The 19,947-nt window shown below is 41.6% G+C and overlaps 1 protein-coding gene across 6 annotated transcripts in view; it reads left to right on the forward strand.

Moving 5' to 3' along the window:
- Positions 1–19,947, forward strand: part of FAM120B (family with sequence similarity 120 member B) — a 75,250-nt gene that overhangs the window by 44,289 nt on the left and 11,014 nt on the right. For 4 of the 6 annotated variants that reach the window (XM_005518568.3, XM_088052797.1, XM_088052796.1 and 1 more), the window contains one exon: positions 2,641–4,419. The exons of the other annotated variants lie outside the window; for them this stretch is intronic. In XM_005518568.3, coding sequence (XP_005518625.2) covers positions 2,641–2,693 — 53 coding nt within the window. In that variant the 3' untranslated portion in view covers positions 2,694–4,419. Of the gene's footprint in view, positions 1–2,640; positions 4,420–19,947 lie in introns of those variants that run through there. 6 annotated transcript variants of the gene reach the window in all.

Below are 19,947 nucleotides of genomic sequence, written 5' to 3' on the forward strand. Positions count from 1 at the left end.
TGTGTTTAAAATTGTAATAGTTCTAAAACAAATTGGCACAGCTGCACAGAAATGTGTCTGAAGTCTTTAGCTGCAGATCTTCGTTCATACTTCAACAAAACACTCAAGCATATGAATACAGTTAAACACATTCTTAAGTGGTTTTCTAGATCAGGGTCTCTGCTTCCAGGTCACTGCCTAAGTGATACCAATGCAAGTTCTATCTTGCCTTGGCATTAATCTTAAGTCATTCACCAGTCTCACTTCTTGAACAGAACAGACATTTCAGTGAAAACCACTGTGGATAACATTGTTGAGCTGATTTAATTCAGTTCTACTTCCTCGTTACTGTGAGTTGAAGCTCATGCACGTAGATTAAAGAAAATAAGCAAAAGGAAGAGAGGTACCTAAGAAACATCAATTATTTTATTAAGTCTACAGAGCCTGAATTTCTTTCATGTTTCCAGGTGAGGTTTTCAAATAAGATCGCTGATGTGATTAGGAAATATAAATAATAAATAGATACAGTGAAGTCTTTAATGTGTTTCAGCTGCCACTGTTGAATGCTTCAGAGTAAGATAATATCATTTGATTTACAAGTAAAATTCTTTGACCCTCTATGTAAAATATAAAACTAAATTATAGAGTATGTATGCTGACATAGTGACCCAAACTGGTCACTGTTACCAGTTCTTGACCATCTGAAGAAATGACCTGATATTCAGGGGTCACATAATCTCTGACTGGCTCCAGAGGTCTTATGGCTAGGTGCATTCCACAAAGTATGTTCCACAGTAACTGTGCTGCTGTGTTATAAATGTCTTTCAGTAGCATTATTTAAACATCTTGGCTTCTTCTACACTAGACCTATTTCTTCCCCTCAGGATACTCTTAAAACATGATCCCATAACTGCAGTTATATCACCTGTGTTATAAGTAAAACAGGTTTACTGGAAAAATAAATCTGTCCTTATAAAAGGGCCCTGCAATGTTTTAGAGCTCCTTTTAAAGTGATCTGCCAACATGACTCATTTTGACAAAATCCTATTCCTAAGTTTGCTAATATTAGCACAGGTATTTGGGTTACTTTTCTATGTACCTGTTGTCTCTGCTGTATGTGTGTCTCACCAAAGAGAGAGAAAAAAAGGAACAAAAAAGTAGTCTTTTTCTGTTTGTGGTAGTTTATGTAATAAAACTCCTTAGTAATATTACTGATATCTGTCTATCCCATCCTCTGTGTACCTTTTCATGGTACAGTGTTATGGCTCCTGCTGTTGCTTATAATATATAAATCATTGGATTAAATGCAGTGAAAAATAATGGAACAGTAACCATGGGACCCATATCTTCTGTGTCAGGAGGGTACATAATGATTAGGCAGCCTTTGCTCTCTCTTATCAGTTAATGTTTAAGAATTCTGTGACAATGTCTCAGCTTCACCAGTGGAGGAAAGAGTGCCTCCACCAAGAAAGCATCAGCCCAAGAAGCAGTGGTATTTGTCTGAGAGGATGGCTTGAATCCTCTCAGGCAGAACAAGAACTGGACTCAGACATCCTTCATTATATGGTCAATAATAATAACCAGCCAGATGCTGTAATAAGAAGTTCATCCTCTAGCTGTATTTTGAGAACAGGGAATTCAGCTGTGGCTTTTTTTGTGTTTTGGGAGGGTTGGGGGGCTTTTTGTTTGGTTTTATTCATTAACTTCTCTCCATAAATTTCTTGGCTGTGTGTTACAAATGGATAAAAGCATATCCATGTTACTCAGAGCAGGACATCTAAGCCTCAGGAAGATAGATTTTCCCTTAATATTTCTTATTTGATAATTTATGGATTTTAGGTTTGTGGCTGCAACACCACACCATAGCCCATATACCCTATTGATAGACAAACTTCGTTAATTAGAAGTTAAGACCACTAATACATTGTTTTACATCACAATGTAAACACATTCTATAAGAACCTAATAATAAACTGAGCATGAAGAACTATGGAAAACACTGTTAATTATCTGTTTCTTCACAGAATGTAATTGCATCAAAAGGGTACATTCACTTCAGTCTTAGTGCACTGTAAAACACATAACTGCTGATAATACAAGCAGCCTCTCATTTGCAAGATACTTAGGTCTTCCACACTGGTGTTGCTTTCAAGCATATTTCTGATTAATAGGATTTTGGTAGAAATGTAATGCTGATGGGGACCTGGTAGAACTTCAGTGCTGAGAAAAGATTTCATTTACGTTGTGAGTGCTCCTTTGCTAATAGGACTCTAACTAAAGCAGTGTTGTGCACAGACACACTTAAACCAGAATGAAAATATTTGTAAATATAGTTTATGTCTGGTTCTAAACAGTATATTATCCTTACCTGCATTCATACAGTTAGATCTACCAGCCACAGGTGAGATTCACTATCCCAACCCATTAATATGACTGGGTTTGAAAGTTATAGTCACCCAAGGGTTTTAAGAAGAGCCACCATGTACTTTATCCTCCAAGATATCAGAATACTAGCCACAGTTACACACCAACTGGACAGGGACACTTTTTTTTTTAAGATATGTATAAATGTAACTTTTCTTGCAGGCTATCTTAATAAGCCCTTGTTTTCCTGCTTTAATATTCCTTGAATGTATTTAATTCCTCTCTTACTCTCTCCAGGTAGAGAATCAGGACATCCACACCGGAGGAGATATCCCCTTCCTCCTCAGTAAATAATTCATTTCTACAAGTGGCAAACTGAGATGGTGGAAGAGTTGCCACTGGGATAATTTTTGTTTATGAGAGCCTGTTTTTAAGAATTTTTTAGAGTAACTGAAGGGTGTGACTGTGGAGGAAATCACACAAGGCTGTTCAGCTTGTTAATCACTTATCATGTTAGGTCTAAGCTTCTTACGAGACCTGAATCACAAAAACTTAAATTACAGGTACCTGAGGGACAGTAGCATCCCAGTATAGATATGTTGATTTGTCAATTTGGCAAAGGAAAGTCTGAATTGTTTTTTATAACATTGTGAAATATTCCTGAGTGTAAATTTAAGACTTGAACTATAATTTTTGCATATTTTTGTAATAGTCATTTATAATACAATACTTTCCTGACCATGAATAATGTGTCATGTCTATGCTGTATTGTGGTTTATGTCTTGATTGTGGATTATATCTGTATCTTAAGGGTTACATCATTACTGAAACCCTGAGAAGTTTGAAACCTGACATCACTGATGTAAGCATTATCTGCCAGTGAAACAATGTGACCTTCTTGTAAAATGTCACACTTTTTTTACAAAGGAATAAAATTGCTTTTACATTTGATACTTTTAGTTAAGCAAATTTATACTTTTAGTTAAGCAACTTCTTATAAGACTCTATCATGATGTACTTCTATAATGAATAATACATATGAGAACCCAATATTTCTTTTCTGACCAAAAGTCTAATTAAACACTTACCTTCAAAGTTATTTCTTAAAAATTGGTGTGTTTCACTTTGGGATTCAGTTTCAGTAATATATGTATTTGTTTATTTCTAAAATCAAGGGGGTGTCAAGAGGTTCTTCTCAGTGGTATCAAGCAATAGGATAAGAGGCAGTGGATAGAAACTGATGCACAGGAAGTTCCACTTGGATATGAGGGAGAACTTCTTCACTGTGCAGGTGACTGAGCCCTGGAAGAGATTGTCCTGAGAGGTTATGGAGTCTCCCTTGCTGGAAATGTTCAAGAACCACCTGGCCTCAATCCTGTGCCAGGTGCTCTGGGATAACCATGACTGAACAGGGAGGTGGGATCAGGTGACCCTCTGTGGTCCCTTCCAGCCTGACCCTCTCTATGATTCTGTGATTATTCAGTTAATGTTGTTTCTTTGGCCTTGTGCAGGTAACTCCTTTGAGTTGACTGTGAGTGGGACTTCCTTCCTGTTTAGTATCCATGTTATGTCAAAGTGAATAGCATTGTCAGACATCCATAATTCCATACTCAATTTCCCCCCATGTATTTTTCTGGTTGTAACCCAATAAACATATTTTTCATACTCTGTATATAGCAACAATCCAGCTAAATAAATAAGCAATAAGGATTTCTGTTTTTATTCAACGTTTGAGCAGACAGCATTTCACACATCACACAACATGGTGTCTTGATTTGCATTTCAGGAAATGCAGTGTCATCATAGGGGTATTCCTGCTTCCTTTTTCAATCGATTTGCCATTGACTGTAATTGTACTATCATTTCTTTACTATTGTTTTTATCCCTCCCCTCCAAACCTTTTGAAATAATGTGGTCTGAATTTTATGAAAACTTCTCTGGTTTCAGGGATCTCATGATGTATAATAGTGTATTTTAAAAGAATGTGATTGTGTGCCAGAATTTGTTCTAATTCCCTCTTCAGGCTTTGATATGAGAAAAGATGTCTGTTGTCCTCAATAAACAAAGTTAAATACAGTTAGAGTGGGAGTTTTGCTGTGCTAGCTGTGGTATGAATTGTTGGTAATAATTACCCTGCCTACTGAAGAATTGATAGCGTCTCTGTGAGGTTGTTTTTCTTCCTAATGCTAGACCATAAGCAGAAGCTGCTTATTATTATTTCCAAGCCAAAAGATTTTTTTCCCACCAGGAATAGTAGAGGGTAAGCAGAAGCATGAAGTTGAAACATAGAGGTGCTGATTTCCTGTCTCACTGAACTTTGAATTGTTCATAATACTTCAAAGCTTATGGACTCTAGAGAGAAATCATATCAGAGAACTTGACCATAAAGGTTTCAATTTAACAGGGTTTCCTTCATATGTGGACTGCAGGGTTGTTTTGAATGGTTACAGAAGAGAGGAAAAACAGACATGCAGATTTGAAGTGAAAGAATGTATGTTTGTGAAGAAAATCATTCTTATTCAGCTGAACTGCTTAGTGTTCTCTAGTCTGTGCAACTGCTGTCACCCATATCCCTGAAAACTACAAATACAAATATACAGCACCAAGCCTGACAGAGTTCAAGAGCATTTGGACAACGCTCTCAGGGACCTGATGTGACTCTTGGAGGTGATGCTGGGCAGGAGTTGGACTCAATGATCCAACTGGGAATATTCTGTGATTCTGTGAAATAGGGAGATAGGCATTTCTTTTGGGCAAAGAACTATTCTGAGTGCAGAATTTTGGTCACACGGTGTTGTGTTCTGTACTTGGTGTTTGTGCTTGATATCAAAATTGTATCTTGCATCACCAGAAGACTCTCCTCAGTGATGATATTTGTGACTACTGTTTACCATTCCTTTGGACATGAAGGACTTGATTTGGTGATCAGATACAAGAACAAACCTGAAAGTTACACTGGCTGGGAAGCAAGGACAAGACAGAATGCAAAGGATGGGTGCACACAATCCATCAATTTAGTATTTTGAGGCTTTTATCTTTGCATTGGTTCTGATTTTCCTGGTTACACATTAAATCACTTATAAAATGACCTTTTATTAGTAATGGTCACATAGATAAATGGGGATATATTAATTGTTAATATAGCTAATCTAGGCATGATTTTTGTATACTAATACATTGATATTGCAAATGTATTAAGCTTCTCTTATTCATGCCAAAAGACACAAGAAATACTAGGCACAGAAATCAATCCTGAATATAAGCTCTCTGAAAATGCTTGATAAGTGCAGGCTTTTTAATAGAAAATAGTGCCCCCATCTCAAAAATTTGGTAGCCAAGGCTGCAGCTGGCTTTTGGACTCATATTAAAGAGCAAAACTGTACTGTAAGAGCTGTTCTGATATCAGATGGGTTTCCTAAATACCCTTTAGGTGGCTTCAAAATTCATTATTCAGTGAAAGCAGTCATAGTTTTTAGAAAAGCGATGAGAAACTTGCATGGTATTTATGGCATTCGGAAAATTCAGGTCAAGGTAACCATTCAGGAGCTACCTCCATCACATTTAGCTTTGTTTTAGGCAAGAGGTTGGTTGTTAATAGCAGAAGATCAGCAGGCTCTGTATTTCCTGCCTGATAATACTTTAATTTTCACTTGTGATCATGATGCAGCTCATCTAAAAGGGATGTAAGTATATAATGTGCTGCCTTTTGATAATCATCTTTGTCCCCTACTTTAATTACCCATCAGGTCCTCCAGTCCTTCTGATCTACATTGTGTTGGAGGGTTTTCAATTCCAGTGAAGTTTATGGAAGTCTGAGGCAGGGTGCTGGTGACAAAGCTGACCCTCTTGTTGCATAATACACATATGAATGATCACCACATTTAAATGGGTTGATAAGGCTGCCCCCAAATCTTCACCATCTTTGTGCAACTTGCAACACTCCTCTCTTTAACAAAGCCTTCATTTTGTAGGTGTGATTTAATTTCTACTTCACCTTCCCTATGCAGAGGGGGGATTTCACAAAGGAGCAAATAGGAGAGTTTCAAACAAATCCACTATGAAATTGCATTTCCAAGCGAAAGAGGGAGAGCAGCTATACAGTTGGTGTACAGTAGCACAGAGAATTTAGAAGCTGGCCAGTGCATCTGACCAAAACTTCTAGGTTTTTGAAACAAATCAGAAACTGTATCAGAGCATACACTGATTTGGAATACACTCAATGCAGATTTGTTTGTGGTTTTTATTGACTATCTGCATATCTAGGCTCATCTTGTAACTGTGTGACACAAGTGCAAGTCTAGGCATTGACTGTGGTTTATGCTTTAAATAAAAATTAGATTTTAATGATTTCCTAAAGTTTTTGAACAAAAACAGCCTACAAATTCAGCCTCCTTTTATTTTGAGGAAGGAATTCTTTTACTTCTTTGCATTGCTGATTACTATATTAGTTCTTGGCAACAAGTAGTGCTGTAAGAAACCTTTGCTTCAAGCAAGTTAAAAAATAGCATCAAAGAAAAAATATTAAGTGCTAACAGGAGCCAGTTTGCATGTCTTAACACTTCCTTGTCGGGAGCAGGAAAGAAATCCCAAATTTGTCACTCTGCATTTGTTTACACTAATGTGTTATTGCTTAATCACTTCACCATCCCTCTCCCTCATGAACACTCCCATCTGCCTGTAGAAAGAGTCCAGCTTAAAAAGGCTGTTTATGATGTTAGAAATTTGGAAGGAATGGGGGAGAGGAGAGGGCAAAAAGAAAAAAGAGAAATAAAGGTTTTCTTCTGTCCCTATGGTCTAGGAGTGCAGTGTTTCAGGGGGTTGTTAAATGCACTGTGCAGTGCTCACTGGGAGTTACAGCTGGTGCCAGCTCGAGCATTAAGATTTTGAGAGGATGAGTGTCCAGCCTCCTGGAGGATGAGATGCCTCCCTGTGTGCTGGATATGATCTATCCTTCAAGGGGAAACAGTTTCAGTCACAAAACAGTTGTGCTTTTAGGTATGTGAGGGTAGCCCGTGTGAAGTTTTCTGTAGCATTTTACTCCCATAGAAAAAGTTTTCTCGGTCTTTCTTTGACTTCAGTAAAATCCCTGAAGGGCCAGAGGGAGGGTCTTTTTTTTTTTTTTTTTTTTTTTTTTCCTGAATTCTGTTAGTTTTAAGTTGGGACTACCAGAACAGAAGTTTAAAAGTAATTTTACAGAAGAAAATTAAGCGTATACGAGGCCAGGGTTGCTTGAAATACTAAAAATTAAAGGCTGTGCTTTGTCTTAGACAGCTTGTGCAACTTACTTCATCTGAGCTGCGTCCTTTTAGATGTGTTAGGCTGACAGTGCTGGGAAATTAGCCCAGGCCTTCTGACTTCTGGTAGTTTCCCTGACTGCTGGACTACAAACTGGCATGACAGATTGCATCCAGCACAGTAGGCTGCAGAAAGTAGTTAATGGAAAATAGACTGCTTTGATGTTCACTTCTGGTGGGCTGATCCTCTGGTTTAAAGGCTAAACATCTATTGTCCCCAGTAGGAGTTTTCTTTATGAAAAAACTTTCAGAAAATCTGTAATTTCCATTTTGTTTTCTGAGACTGTGGTTTGCTCTGTTTCTACATTCAGTAGCCAGCGAATATTTTCAAGAGTGATTTGTAATTTTTGCGTCTCTAACTTCAGAGGCCGCAGACATGGCCTTATTTCTCAGAAATAAGCTAAGCATCTGTCCTCTTCTGCAAAAGCAGATGTCTCTAAAGTATTTCCATCAGAGCACCAGAAATGAAGGCACCTAAACACATTGCCTACTTTGCTGCAAAATGGGGTTAAGCACAGCAGAGATGCACCTTAGAAAACAGCCTCGGCTAGAATTAAAATGGGGGGGAGGGTGAGGAGAGTGAGAGCAAATACAGTAACAGCCTATGATTAGAAATCTTAACAATGACAGTGAGTTCTGTTTAATTCCTAACTGCTTAAAAGCAGGCCTGGGGAAATGCTCTGCTTAGAAATGTCATGGAAAGTGCAGCTGGTCCATAGGCTTTATCTTGAAAAGCAAAGGATCTTTCCCATTTTGCAGTAACACTGCCATTTACTGGGCCATACCACTAGCAATTTGCAACAATGGGAGGGGAAAAAAGCTGCCATTTGACCTAGAATGCAATTTTCAACTAATTAATAAAGTGACCATTAGTGCCCGAGGGGATAATAACAGGAATAAGAACAAATTACTGTGGGGTGCAAAGGAGGCTTGGGCATTGTATTGCAAATTTCTTATGGCACTTATTCTTTTTTTTTCCCCCCTCACTAATACTTTTAAAGTGCCCCCACTCAACACTTGCTCCTTGTAGGACCCTTGCAAACCACATAAGAATTAGCCCTTCAAAGATGAATCAGGATCTAATTGTTGTTAACAAAGTGCCACCTGGAGAGAAATGTTACAATATACCTTCATTACAAAGCATTCAATCTCTCTCACGCTCACAAGTCCTGGCTACAGCACAGACAAAAAGAAGCAGTTGCTAGCATTAAGATCAGGCACCTGCAATTGCCTGTAAGACACTGCCAGTCCCTGCACAAATATGCTCCTAACATTGCGTGAGCCTGGTTAGAGCTGCTCTGTTTATGCTGCTTCAGAGCAAGTTTTGCTGGGATCTCTCTCTTTGCAGCTCTCTAACCTGTCACTGGAGCCCTCATGTTGGTGGGGACGTCAGGAGAAGGAGCCGCACCATTTGCCCTGCTGTTTCAGGACATGCTCTAGGATATGCCCTCAGTAAAGACCCTTCCATATTTTATGGCCCCTGCTCTCAGTGCTCCCAAGGCAAAGGTTCAGGAAGCCTCCAGTGAATTGATAATGCCCTGGTTTCATTTCACTGCCTGAATGAGATTTTACTTGAGGGTGTAGCACACCCATTACAGGTGGACCTGTACAAACCACTGCCTGTGGCCACACTTTGCAGCTTCAGTGGTTAGAACTGAGGGCAAGACCCACCAGTGTCTGTCACTTAATGCTTGGACACATTTATGGCTGCTTTGTTGTGAAATTGAAGTCAAATGATATTACTCTTTTCTGTCCTGAAAATTTCCAGTGCACTGTTTTATAGCAAATTGGAAACTACTGTCCACAGGCTTGCCTTGCTCATGCCTTGTTTACAAAGTCAGGGAGTCGGCTTGACTGAGAGCTAACCTCCTTGAGAAACTAACAACAACTCTGGTTTTTGATCAGGAAATCTGTCTGTTGTGGCCAGCACAAAGGAGGGACAAGTGCAGGTAGCTGGAAGCAGGTGAGGGAACACAGGACCTTCCCTTCCCTTAAGGAGAAGGACTTGCTCCACATTTAGGTGAAACCAGTCTCTCTTCCCAAAAGCATTTTGTAGAACTCATTTGGTTTTGGGTTTTTTTAAAGCAGTGGGAGATACAGAATCATAGAACAACCCAGGTTTGAAGGGGCCTTGTAAAATCACCTGACTCAAACTTGCATGGGAGAAGGAGCCCAGGTGAGATTATTTAGCACCCTATCTGATCATATCTTGAAAACCTCCAGTGATGAGGATCATACCACATCCCTGCAGAGTTCCAGTGAATGATTGTTCTCATTGTAAAGAATTTATTTACTATATTGAAATGAAACCTTTCCTGATGCAACTTGTACCCCTTGCCCCTTGTCTTCTTATTTCAGTAAACATGAATAACCTGCTTATTCTGAGGATCAGGAAGTTGGAGAGTGAAGGAGAGGCAGAAGCAGTTTCCCCTCTTTCTGTTCTTTGCTCAGATTACCCATCTGTTTATCCATCAGATTATCCATGCTGCTTCAGAGAATTGAGGGAATCACTAGAAGGGAATGCTCAGGTACCTTGGCCAGGTTGATTCCTTAATTAATAGACATAGGAACTTCTGGAGATCTAAGCAATGTTAACATCCTTTGGCTGCTGGTTTTCCTAGAAGAAATACCTCTGTCCAGAAATAACACACTCAGGGCCTGTTTGGTTGGATAAATAATCCAAATGCCCCACTTGCCTCATATTTTGGAACATGTGTAGTGCAAATAGAGATACAGAATTTATTTTTTTTTTTACTCATAAAAAGCACATTATAATGAAACCAAACCAATCCTTCTTGAAGGAAGATCCTGAAAAACTTCATTTGTTAAATGTCATTCTAAACATTCTTAACTGGCAGATACTGGCTGTATGTGCTCACCCTGCAGCTGTTTTGTAAACAGACAGCATTATTGCTGCAATTAAAACACATGCTTTGGGTTTTTCATTTTGATTTTGGCTATCGTTGACCATCTCCAACTTCCACTTAAGAAGCCCGTTCACCCTAAAGGATCTGCACTGCTTTAACATCGGTGAAGATTTGCCAGAGGACTAAATGGTGAAGATGGAAATAGAGTCTTTGGCCTGACTGGGACAGTGAGGCTGCACCACACTAGTAAGTATGTACCAGCTTTGGTTGTACATGCGGTGGAGGAAAGGAACAAAGCATCCCCTATGACAGGAACACCATTCCTCAAACAGCACTAAAAGAGGTGAACTTCCAAGAGCACAGTCCCAGACTTGCAGATTGCCTTTTTGATACTGGAAGTAATTGATGGCATAAAGCATGACACAGCCCAGAGCATAAAATTATCATGTCTCAGTAGTTTGGCCTCCTTGTGCTTGGAATTTCTCAAAAACGGCTCAGCTACTCAGTCTCCTCAGGTTAAGAGTGTTCTTAAGTGGCTTTGCTAGAGTTGCAGTGCTTGCCTCTGGCAGCTAGCAGCAAGAGCACAGTCTTGGGATGCCTTGCTCCTTATGCAGCGATCTGCAGACTGTGTGTGTGTCTGTCCACTCATTGACACACATGGTTCATTAGGGAGTTCTCACTGAACACGTGTTCAGAGTTGATGAGAATCTCATTTGTTCTGCTGTAAGAGGATTCTGTCTAATCGTTAGGACGGGGGTCGGGAAGCCTGACTGATTCCCCTGCACCTTCCTAGATCTGTCATTTACTTACTCTGTGACCTTGCTCAAGATATACCAGTATCTTGTGGCACTCATTGTCATCAGCTGTAGCACAGATCCATCTTTAAAAGTTCCTAGGAAGCTGAGAGACATGGGAAGTGATTGCTGTGTGTGGAATATTACCCCAATAACTCTGTAATGCTGAGGCCAGATACTGAGCTGTGCAAAACTGGGAGCCACTTGAAAATATCAGCAGATAACTCCCTGTGCAGCTCTTTGCTAAGGAGCTGTATTCACCTCTCAGAGATATTGTAGTTTGAAGAAGGGCAGGAGATCCTTTGTGTGAATTGGGCTATACAACTGCAGAGCATCTGGGTAAAGCTCCAGAGAAGAAACTGTGAATAAACAGGAGGATGTACAGGGGGTTATCCAGGCTGCAAATCTGACCAAATTCATGCTTTCCAAAGAAAGGCACAAGGAACAGAGATGGAAGCATTTGCCATTTCCAAAACAGCTTGGCAGTCCCCCAGGACTGCAGACAGGCTTCACTGGAGGGTCTGTTCTGCTGACACAAGAGATGGATGTACATACAAGTCCCATTAGCATTGAAGGGAGGTGCCTGCTAAACTTTCCCACGCGCTAGCAGAGGAAAAGGCTTCTAAAGGTATCTCATGAGGTAACAGAAGGCTGTGGCTGCCTCTTTAATATCTGCCTGTGATACAGCTGTACACTTACATCATTTGGATGTATCTACTTGACATCTTGCTGTCTGTCACAAAGAGGCACTTTGGAGCCATGCAGCGTGCATGCCCATTATCATCAGTGCAAGTCTGTAAATAAACAACTTGCATGTAACCTGTTTGTATACTGATCCTCTAGGTCCCAGATCAATCTGTTATTGATTCCGAGGACTACAGTCTCCTTTGAATCCTAGTTTTTATTGAATGTTCATCAGCAGGAATTGATTTTTTTTTCCCCTTTTGTCGCTGTTTTTCTGTCTTTTGTAGCAAGCATTAAAGTTTATTTTGGGCTGAGGAAAGTTATGCCCTTTGTGACAATATGTTGTGGAGCTTTATTTAATCCTGTGGGGTATTTGGGTGCATTTTGTTGAGGGAGGGATGGAAGGAGTAAAAGAAAAAGCTGTAGAAATAGTGGAACTGGAGATCTAGACTCCTAGAAGGCGGCGATCTGTTAATTAGTGTTCTTGGGAAAACCTGTCTGTGATGAAAATAAAGCCCCATCGTTAAAACCCAGTGCATTTTCCTTTTCTGCCCCTGAATGTTGTTAACAATGTTGCACTCTGGTTAAGTAAAAATCTAAAACTGCAGTGAAGTGTTAGTAATCGGTTCCTGAGCAGATTCCCTAATGCTATTCACTTTTCCCTGCTAATCTTCCTGTGTGAGTTATAACAATGCAGCACCAAATGAGAAGGAAATGTCAGGTTATGTTTCAGGGCCAGCCTCCTGCCCACCCTCCATCTGTGCTGATGTCAGTGCTTATTGGAACATATGCTGCCTGTTGCTCACTGACCATCTGTTAGCTGAGCTGATGAAGTGTTCCCGTTGCTGGGACAACACGGCCCTTGATTGCCAGTGGCACCGCAAACATTTTCTGCTCAGGTTTCACTTTTATCTGTGCTCTGGAATGGCAGCTCCGCCATGGCAGGGGTTACCCCATCCCCGCGTCTTCCTCCGGCCCAGGCTGGGAGGCAAAACTCAAGGCGCGAGTTTTGGGGCAAACTACAGAAAGGATGCAGCAGAGCTAATGTGCCCATGGATTAACTGCTGGCATTACAGCTAGGACACAGGGCCAGGCGTGCTTTCCAGTGGGAGCCCAGGTTAGAAAGTTTTTGTGATGAGACTCTGACTGGCATCATGTGGAAGCCCTGAAGACATGCAAGGCTACAGAGGGATTTTTGGAGAAAAGCAAAAGGCAAGGGATGGGTTATTTTTGGCTTGGTTAAGAGTCACTTGTTCGGAGACTTCTGCATGTTGTAGTTGTACCAGATAGTCACAGATCTTTTGGACGTAACTGAATCCAAATGTAACAATTTTTTTATGGTGTGGGCCTCACTTTAAGCCGTGGCAGTGATAAAACCATTTGTCTGCACGCAGCCTTTTAGCAGCTCTGTCTGGTGAGCTTTCCCCCTCTCTTAAAAATGTCTACAAACATTAATCAATCCTCATGACAAGCCTGTGGGGCTGGCAGGTGGTATTCCCACTTTACAGAGGGAGAAGCAAATGTGAGAGCTGGCACGAGACACGGCATGCCCACCTCCCAGCCTCGCCTGCTGGGATCACTAGACCAGATTGCCCCTCATTAGGCACCAAGAGCCCCAGCTCTGCCATGGTGCCAAGAGGAGCTGCATTCCAGACACCAGGGCTGAGAAGTCCTGTCCTTTAGTTCCTTCTGTCTCGTATATGAAGGGGATAGAGCCGCATCTGATAAATGAATGCTGTCGGTGAAGCGGGCCACGACAGATAGGGTGAAATGTGACAGCCATTAGGATACAGAAAGTCTGGATGCTTGGGAATGTTAAACACTCTGAAGGTGTGAAATGTCTTGGTCTTTCTGTGTTGGTATTCCTCCGTGTTTTCCTCCCTGACCCTCGGGTTTTGGTTCCTGATCTCTCAGCCCCAACTTTGGAACTGGAGACTATCCCATCCTTCCATTTCTCTCTCTTTCCTTCCCCCCAGCTTTGCCTCTTTCAAGTTTTCTGAAAATCTTTTCTCAGACATATTGTCCCTTTGCAGTCCCCAGCTTGCAGAAGTGAACTTCTTAGTCTTTGATCCAGTCTATCCTTTCTGTTTCCTACCTCAATTCAGTCGTTCCTGTAGCCTGGCCAGTCAGCTGTACTCTGTCTGGCCTTTCTACCAGCTCCTCTTACTTCTCATGCCTCTAAAATCCCCTTTTCTTCTGTTCCTAGCACAAAAATCCTCTTCCCATTTTTGTCAGGAAACTATACCATCTTTTCGTAAAGCTAAGTTGTAAGTTTTTCAGAAAAAAGGCTCTTTATTTTTCTTCCTATGCATCAATTATTGTTTTAATTAAATGACTGAATAGTACAATAACGTGTGCTCAGCAACTACATGACGTGTGGTAGAGCTGGATAAGATATGATCCATTCTGATGTAATTCTAGGTGTTAATAATAATGTACAATTTCAGCAAATGTTGCTATTTCAGGACATTCTGGCAGAACAGGCTGGTTTTACTCAACCCTGGGACAAGCACATGAACAAATTACCACAAAGCCAGCAAGGGTGGGGATTTACATTGCCTCATCTGCTTTGTGGTGAGTGCCTGAGTGTTGGGTCTGATTCTGTGGCACATGTGGGGTAGTGCCCCGTGCTTGTGCCGAGCTGCATGCCAGGTCTTTTACCTTGCCTTTATTGTGGTGATGATAAAAGCGTTTATCTGCAGCTTATCACAACACAGCCTGAGCTCTCTAAATTCAAACCCTCTCTTGTGGCAACTTGTTTCATGCCAGTCTGCTTTTAAATCCACTTTGGTGTCCTTGCTTGTTGCCAGAATGGTGAAAATGTGCCAGCATGTAGATGAAAATTGGGCCAATATTTTCTCCTCTCCAAGAATGTCATAGAGCTTGGGAGTTTTGGTGTCTTTACAGACCAAGACACCTCTGCATTTGAACCAAAACAAAACAGAATTTAACACTTTGCTTGAAGATTTGACAGCTCGATTTTCCCTCAATCCAAAAATGTGAAGGAAAACTGATATCATAAGTCATTGTAAGTCCATTCCCCCAGCAGGATTTGTAGTGAAAGTGCTGTTTTTACCCAGGGCAGGACTGCACATTTTGTACAGATTTTAGGCCTAGATTAAATGGTGGCACTGCTTTCTAGACGTGCTGAGAAGATAGATTACGCTGTGTCTTAACTGAGTGCTATTTGAACAGAGGGGTCAATTCAAGAGCTTTGGAGCCTTGAGATGCTACTAACAAGGTGAGATGAGGCACATACGTGTACTTCACCAGAAATGTGCAGTCTTTGTGCATTTCTGGGGGAGTGTAGCGGCCAAGGGTCACGTTGAAACTCCAGACAGGAATTCCCTTGCTGCCATCATGGGCACCTATGGAATGATTACTGTCCTTCCCTTGAGCAATGCCAGAGGTCCCTGGTGCTGAGCCTGTTTACAGCACTGGAAGGCAAAATGTAGATATCTTACTGGGAGCACAGGTACAGAGGTCTGGGGTGCACACACAGCCTGCAGAAAGCAGAGGGGTGATTACAAATTGCCTGTCTGCTGTTGCTTAGGCAGGTATACCAGAGCCAGCTACAGAAGCACTGCTGGGCTGCCAGGGAAGTTCATCAGCCAGGCAATGTTTATTGACACCATTAGAGAAAATACTGATTTTTGCTAGCCAAGAACCTGATCTCTGCAGTGACTGGAGTGTCAGGCATTCAGAGCTCTCCTTAATCACAGCTTTAACACACTTCCTGAGTCTGGATACTGTAAGAACAATAAATGCTTGCACTTCTCTGCTCTAAGGTTGGCAACGAGGAGCTGTTGTGCGTGCTTTTGTGAAAAAATCCCGTCCTCACCCCAGTGCTGGGGGCGGGCTGCCACCGATACCAGTCGCACGAGGATTTCCCCTGCGCTGCCTGGGCTCTGGAGATCACTCTCTGCACAAATTAATTAAAAGATGCCTTAGGTAGGTGTCCAGCCGGCACAGAAGGAACCCAGCTCCGTTACTAGCCTGCAATCCCCAGTTTTCCAGCTGTCACTATGTAATACGGTCTCCCCCTCACGTAATTCCTTCCTGTAGTCCAATAGAAGTCCTTTAAAGAAGAAAAAAAGAAAGAAAGAGGAACAACAAGCAAGTAATCCTGTCATACGATCTGCCCCAGTAGTTTGGGGCCTGTTTCTCTTTCAGGGGCTGTGAGCATGCTTTGAGGTGCACAATAGAGATGCCTTCTCCATTGACTGGGGAGCTCAATGAGCCAAACTGGGCAGCGGCCCTGGGAACAGCAGCAGCAGCAGCAGTGGTGCAGCGCAGCAAAGGGCCCAACTGTTAACTGATTTAACACTCTGCCAGCTGCAGTCCCTGAGCTCTGAGAGGAGCGGCGGGCCTTTGAATATTACCTTTCAGCCAATTAGACATATGTCACTTGATAAAACCTCTCGTGCGCGCTCCCGTGGAGGGCACGAACTGCTGGGGACAAGGAGGGAACTGCGCTACCTGCCGCCCTCCTGCCTGCACCCTCCCTCCCTCCCCTAGCTGTTTCTGGTATTATTTTTAGCAGTGAAGCTAAATGAGTACGCAGGTGTCAGGACGACTGCAGGTGCTGAATGCAGAAGCTTGGCCTAACAATCAATTTCACCAAAAAACAATGTTCATAAAGTTGCTGGTAGCGAGCTGCAGCTCAGGGGGAGCGCTGGGAGCTGTGTGCTTTGTCCAAAGGAGGTGCAGCAGCATCCGCTGCACCACCGAGCCAGCCAGCACAGCCAGGGTCTGCAGGGGTGGGGAGGACTTGGGGCATGATGCTTTCATCCAGGATGGGTGTGGAAAGAAAAAGTGTTTCTCTAGGTCAAAAAAGAGACTTTTTGCTCTTTCAGATTGATTTAATGTCTTTAAGGCTGAGATTCTAATTTCAGTCATGTCAGTTTTTTTATGCTCCTTGTGTTAAAGCACTCCAAAATGCAATATTAAAGGGCATATTCATTCATGATAAAATATGGCAGAATATGGTAAGTTTTAAAAACAAAATATTTATTAAAATGTGTTTAAAATAATTTGATTACAAAAGCCAATTTACTTTAATAACAAGTGAATTGAAGCTAAGAAGTTGTGACAAAATTAATAAAATTAAAAGTATAAGGATTTGATTTTCACAGCAATGTAGAAATCAATGCATCCTGGAGATGGGGGCTCTAATGGACAGAAAGACATTTACTTTAAAATCCTGACCTAAAGCTTTCAAGCTGGCACTTGCTGCTGACACTGTTAATGAACAGAATAGTGAACAGAGTCAGCCAGAGCTGTGTGAATAATGCTTGTTTTTTTCCCACTGAAGATGAGAGACCTTCATGGGGTTTGCACACTATCAGAGCTCAACAAGAAACTGTGTGTGGCATGCAAGAAAAGAGGGAAATAGGGGGATGGTTTTGCTTCCCTAACTTGGGAGAAAAGTGCTCGGGCTAAGTTAGGCTGGTCTCTGAATGAGTGCGAGCAATGTATTCGGCTTTGGCTTTTGGTTTTTGGTTTTCTTCCTCAGTCTCTGCAATCATCTTCACAGTAGGATGTTCTCTGCTTTAAACTTTCTGTGCTCAGTAATCAGGCAGTAGTGATTGTCAAGAGCAATGAGACAAAGTGGGTTTTGGGGTGATCCAAATATGCAGGAATAGTCTTCAGGTATACTGTCCTTTTCACACATGAAGAAAGCCTCCAATTTAGTTCTTGAAAAAGAAACTCTCTTTTCCAAAAAACTCTTCCCTTGCAGTGTTTTGACCGGCTTCAGGCAGTGATGACAGAATTATGGAGTGGAATATATAAGCTGGAATGAGAAGCTATTTGGAAGATCTCAGGATTGTAGTCAGACAAATAATTTAAGCTGGCATAAGTTGTCAGTATTGATAAAAGTAGTAGATACACACTTCCTCTGCTTCTGACTGCTTGTTCTCACCCTGTGCTGTTCTCTTCCTTTCACAGTACTTTTGCCAGTTTAATGGCAAACTGGAGCAGATCCAGCTGGAACTGGGAGAGGACGAGGGTGTACCTGAACCTACTTTCCCCAGTCCAATTCACTGCACGAATACAAGCCCATGTTTCAGTAGGCAGGACAAGGTGCCACCAGGATGGACAGTGACAGCCAGGACACGAAAAGAGCAGGGCTACTTTTTCCCTGTGCTAGCACTGTCTCATTGTCTCCACTGAAGCTTATTTCATTTCCATTTAACAAGGACAGTTTCCCATTCTTAGCAGCTTTGGCAGGATCACCTTTCAAAAGAAGAGAGTTGAGGAGATCTTACAAAGCACAAGTGTCTTGTCCAGCCAGCATCTGGTGAGCCAAGGTCAGGCATTCCTCTTGCTCAAAGTTCCTGTAGTCAAAATTCTCCTGAAGCTCCTTGCAGTTGTTACTACCTCTAGACTTTGTTACTACCTCTAGACTTTGTTTAGACGAGCAAGCTTCCTCAGTGGGGTAGTTCAGAGCTGTTAAGCATGTTTTTGTTGACAACCTTCCCTTTATCTGAGTACATAACATTACATAAATGTACATGACAGTACATTTTTCTTGGGTGAAAAAGAGACCCTGAACACAAGTAGGGAGCTGATAATTTTAAATATACCGTAATAAACAACATTATATTTTCCTCCCATGGAATCATGACAGATAGTTGCTTCACAGGTCTTGTATAACTTGATTATTCTCTTTTTAATCTTTCTCTGCCAAATCTTCACTGAAGTGATCTTGCAAAGTGTTCATTTCAGTCTTTTACTTGGTACAGCTTGGAACTTGCATATCTCTGTGCATTTGAATCCATTACTAATGCAGAAGCATTCATCAGTTTGGCAGGAATGGACACTGCACATCTGTAATTCATAAGCTTCAAGACAGTTTTTGGTGATGATGATTCAGGCATCCACACTGAATGTCCAAATTCCCTTTGGCATCAGTTGTCCAGCCATAACTTGCTGGATCCAACAGAGTGGGTTCACATTGCAGGAATCATCTCCAAATGCCTGCTTAATGGTTTGCATGCAGTTCATGCTGGAATAAGCAATCTTTGCATGGGGGAAGCTGGCTGGAGTCGATTTCATCCCTTTTGGCAGAGAAGGATTGATAATGGCATCAGTTGTTGCACTTTTAGGGACAAACAGATGGCATGTGAATTCTTGTAATTTCTGAAAGAAGCCTGATGAAAGCTCCCAGGGCTGTCCAAACACTGAGAAGTTATATTGATAATGACATTTTCTTTGCATGAGTTCTAGGGCTCCCAGTTTTCCTTTGTCTGAAAAAAACACCAGCAGCATTGCATCCCCAGAAGACATGCAGGCCAATCAGTGCCCTGCATGCGTCAGTCCCGGGGGAGCACGCTATTATATTTCTGTCAGTGAGTGATGCTTTGTGGCTGTTTTCTGACTTTCTCATGCATTAGCCGAGATCTGTAATTCTGCTGGGCTGTGCCCATTGTTTGAGCGTGCAGTATAACACGCATCTTCCTCCTCTGAGAAGTCCTGTGCTCTTGTGGTGGTCTCTGACTAGGAAGAAAGAGAGGATCACAGTGGAATTGAGATGTACTTTACTGTTGTGATTTACACGCACACACACACACACACACACACACTCAGCATCTTTAAAGGAAGAATTTCATGAGGTTTGACTTGCTGACAGTACAAGAGAAAAACTTTTCTTGAATTTGGATTTCAAGTCCTGCATTTGTGTCCTTGAAATAATTGCTGGTTGTGGATCCTCTTGGATTTCTCAGTACCTTTTGTTGTTATTGTCTGGTAAATGCTTAACAATGTTTTAACTTTATGACTTTCTGCACCTTCGTATAGTTCAAATGAGCAGAGATGCCTTGTTAACACCACTCAGCCTTCGGACAAGTCTTTGTTAATAACACAGACAGATGGGATAGTGATGGTTTCAGGGGGGCTTTGGTGGATTGCTTTTTTTTCCCCATCTGACTAAATAAACTAAGTCTTAGTCAAAGAGGTTTATCC

The sequence above is a fragment of the Pseudopodoces humilis genome, chromosome 3 (assembly GCF_049639895.1).
Source record: "Pseudopodoces humilis isolate 2021_Gansu_Grassland_sample_001 chromosome 3, ASM4963989v1, whole genome shotgun sequence".
Taxonomy (NCBI): Eukaryota; Metazoa; Chordata; class Aves; order Passeriformes; family Paridae; genus Pseudopodoces; species Pseudopodoces humilis.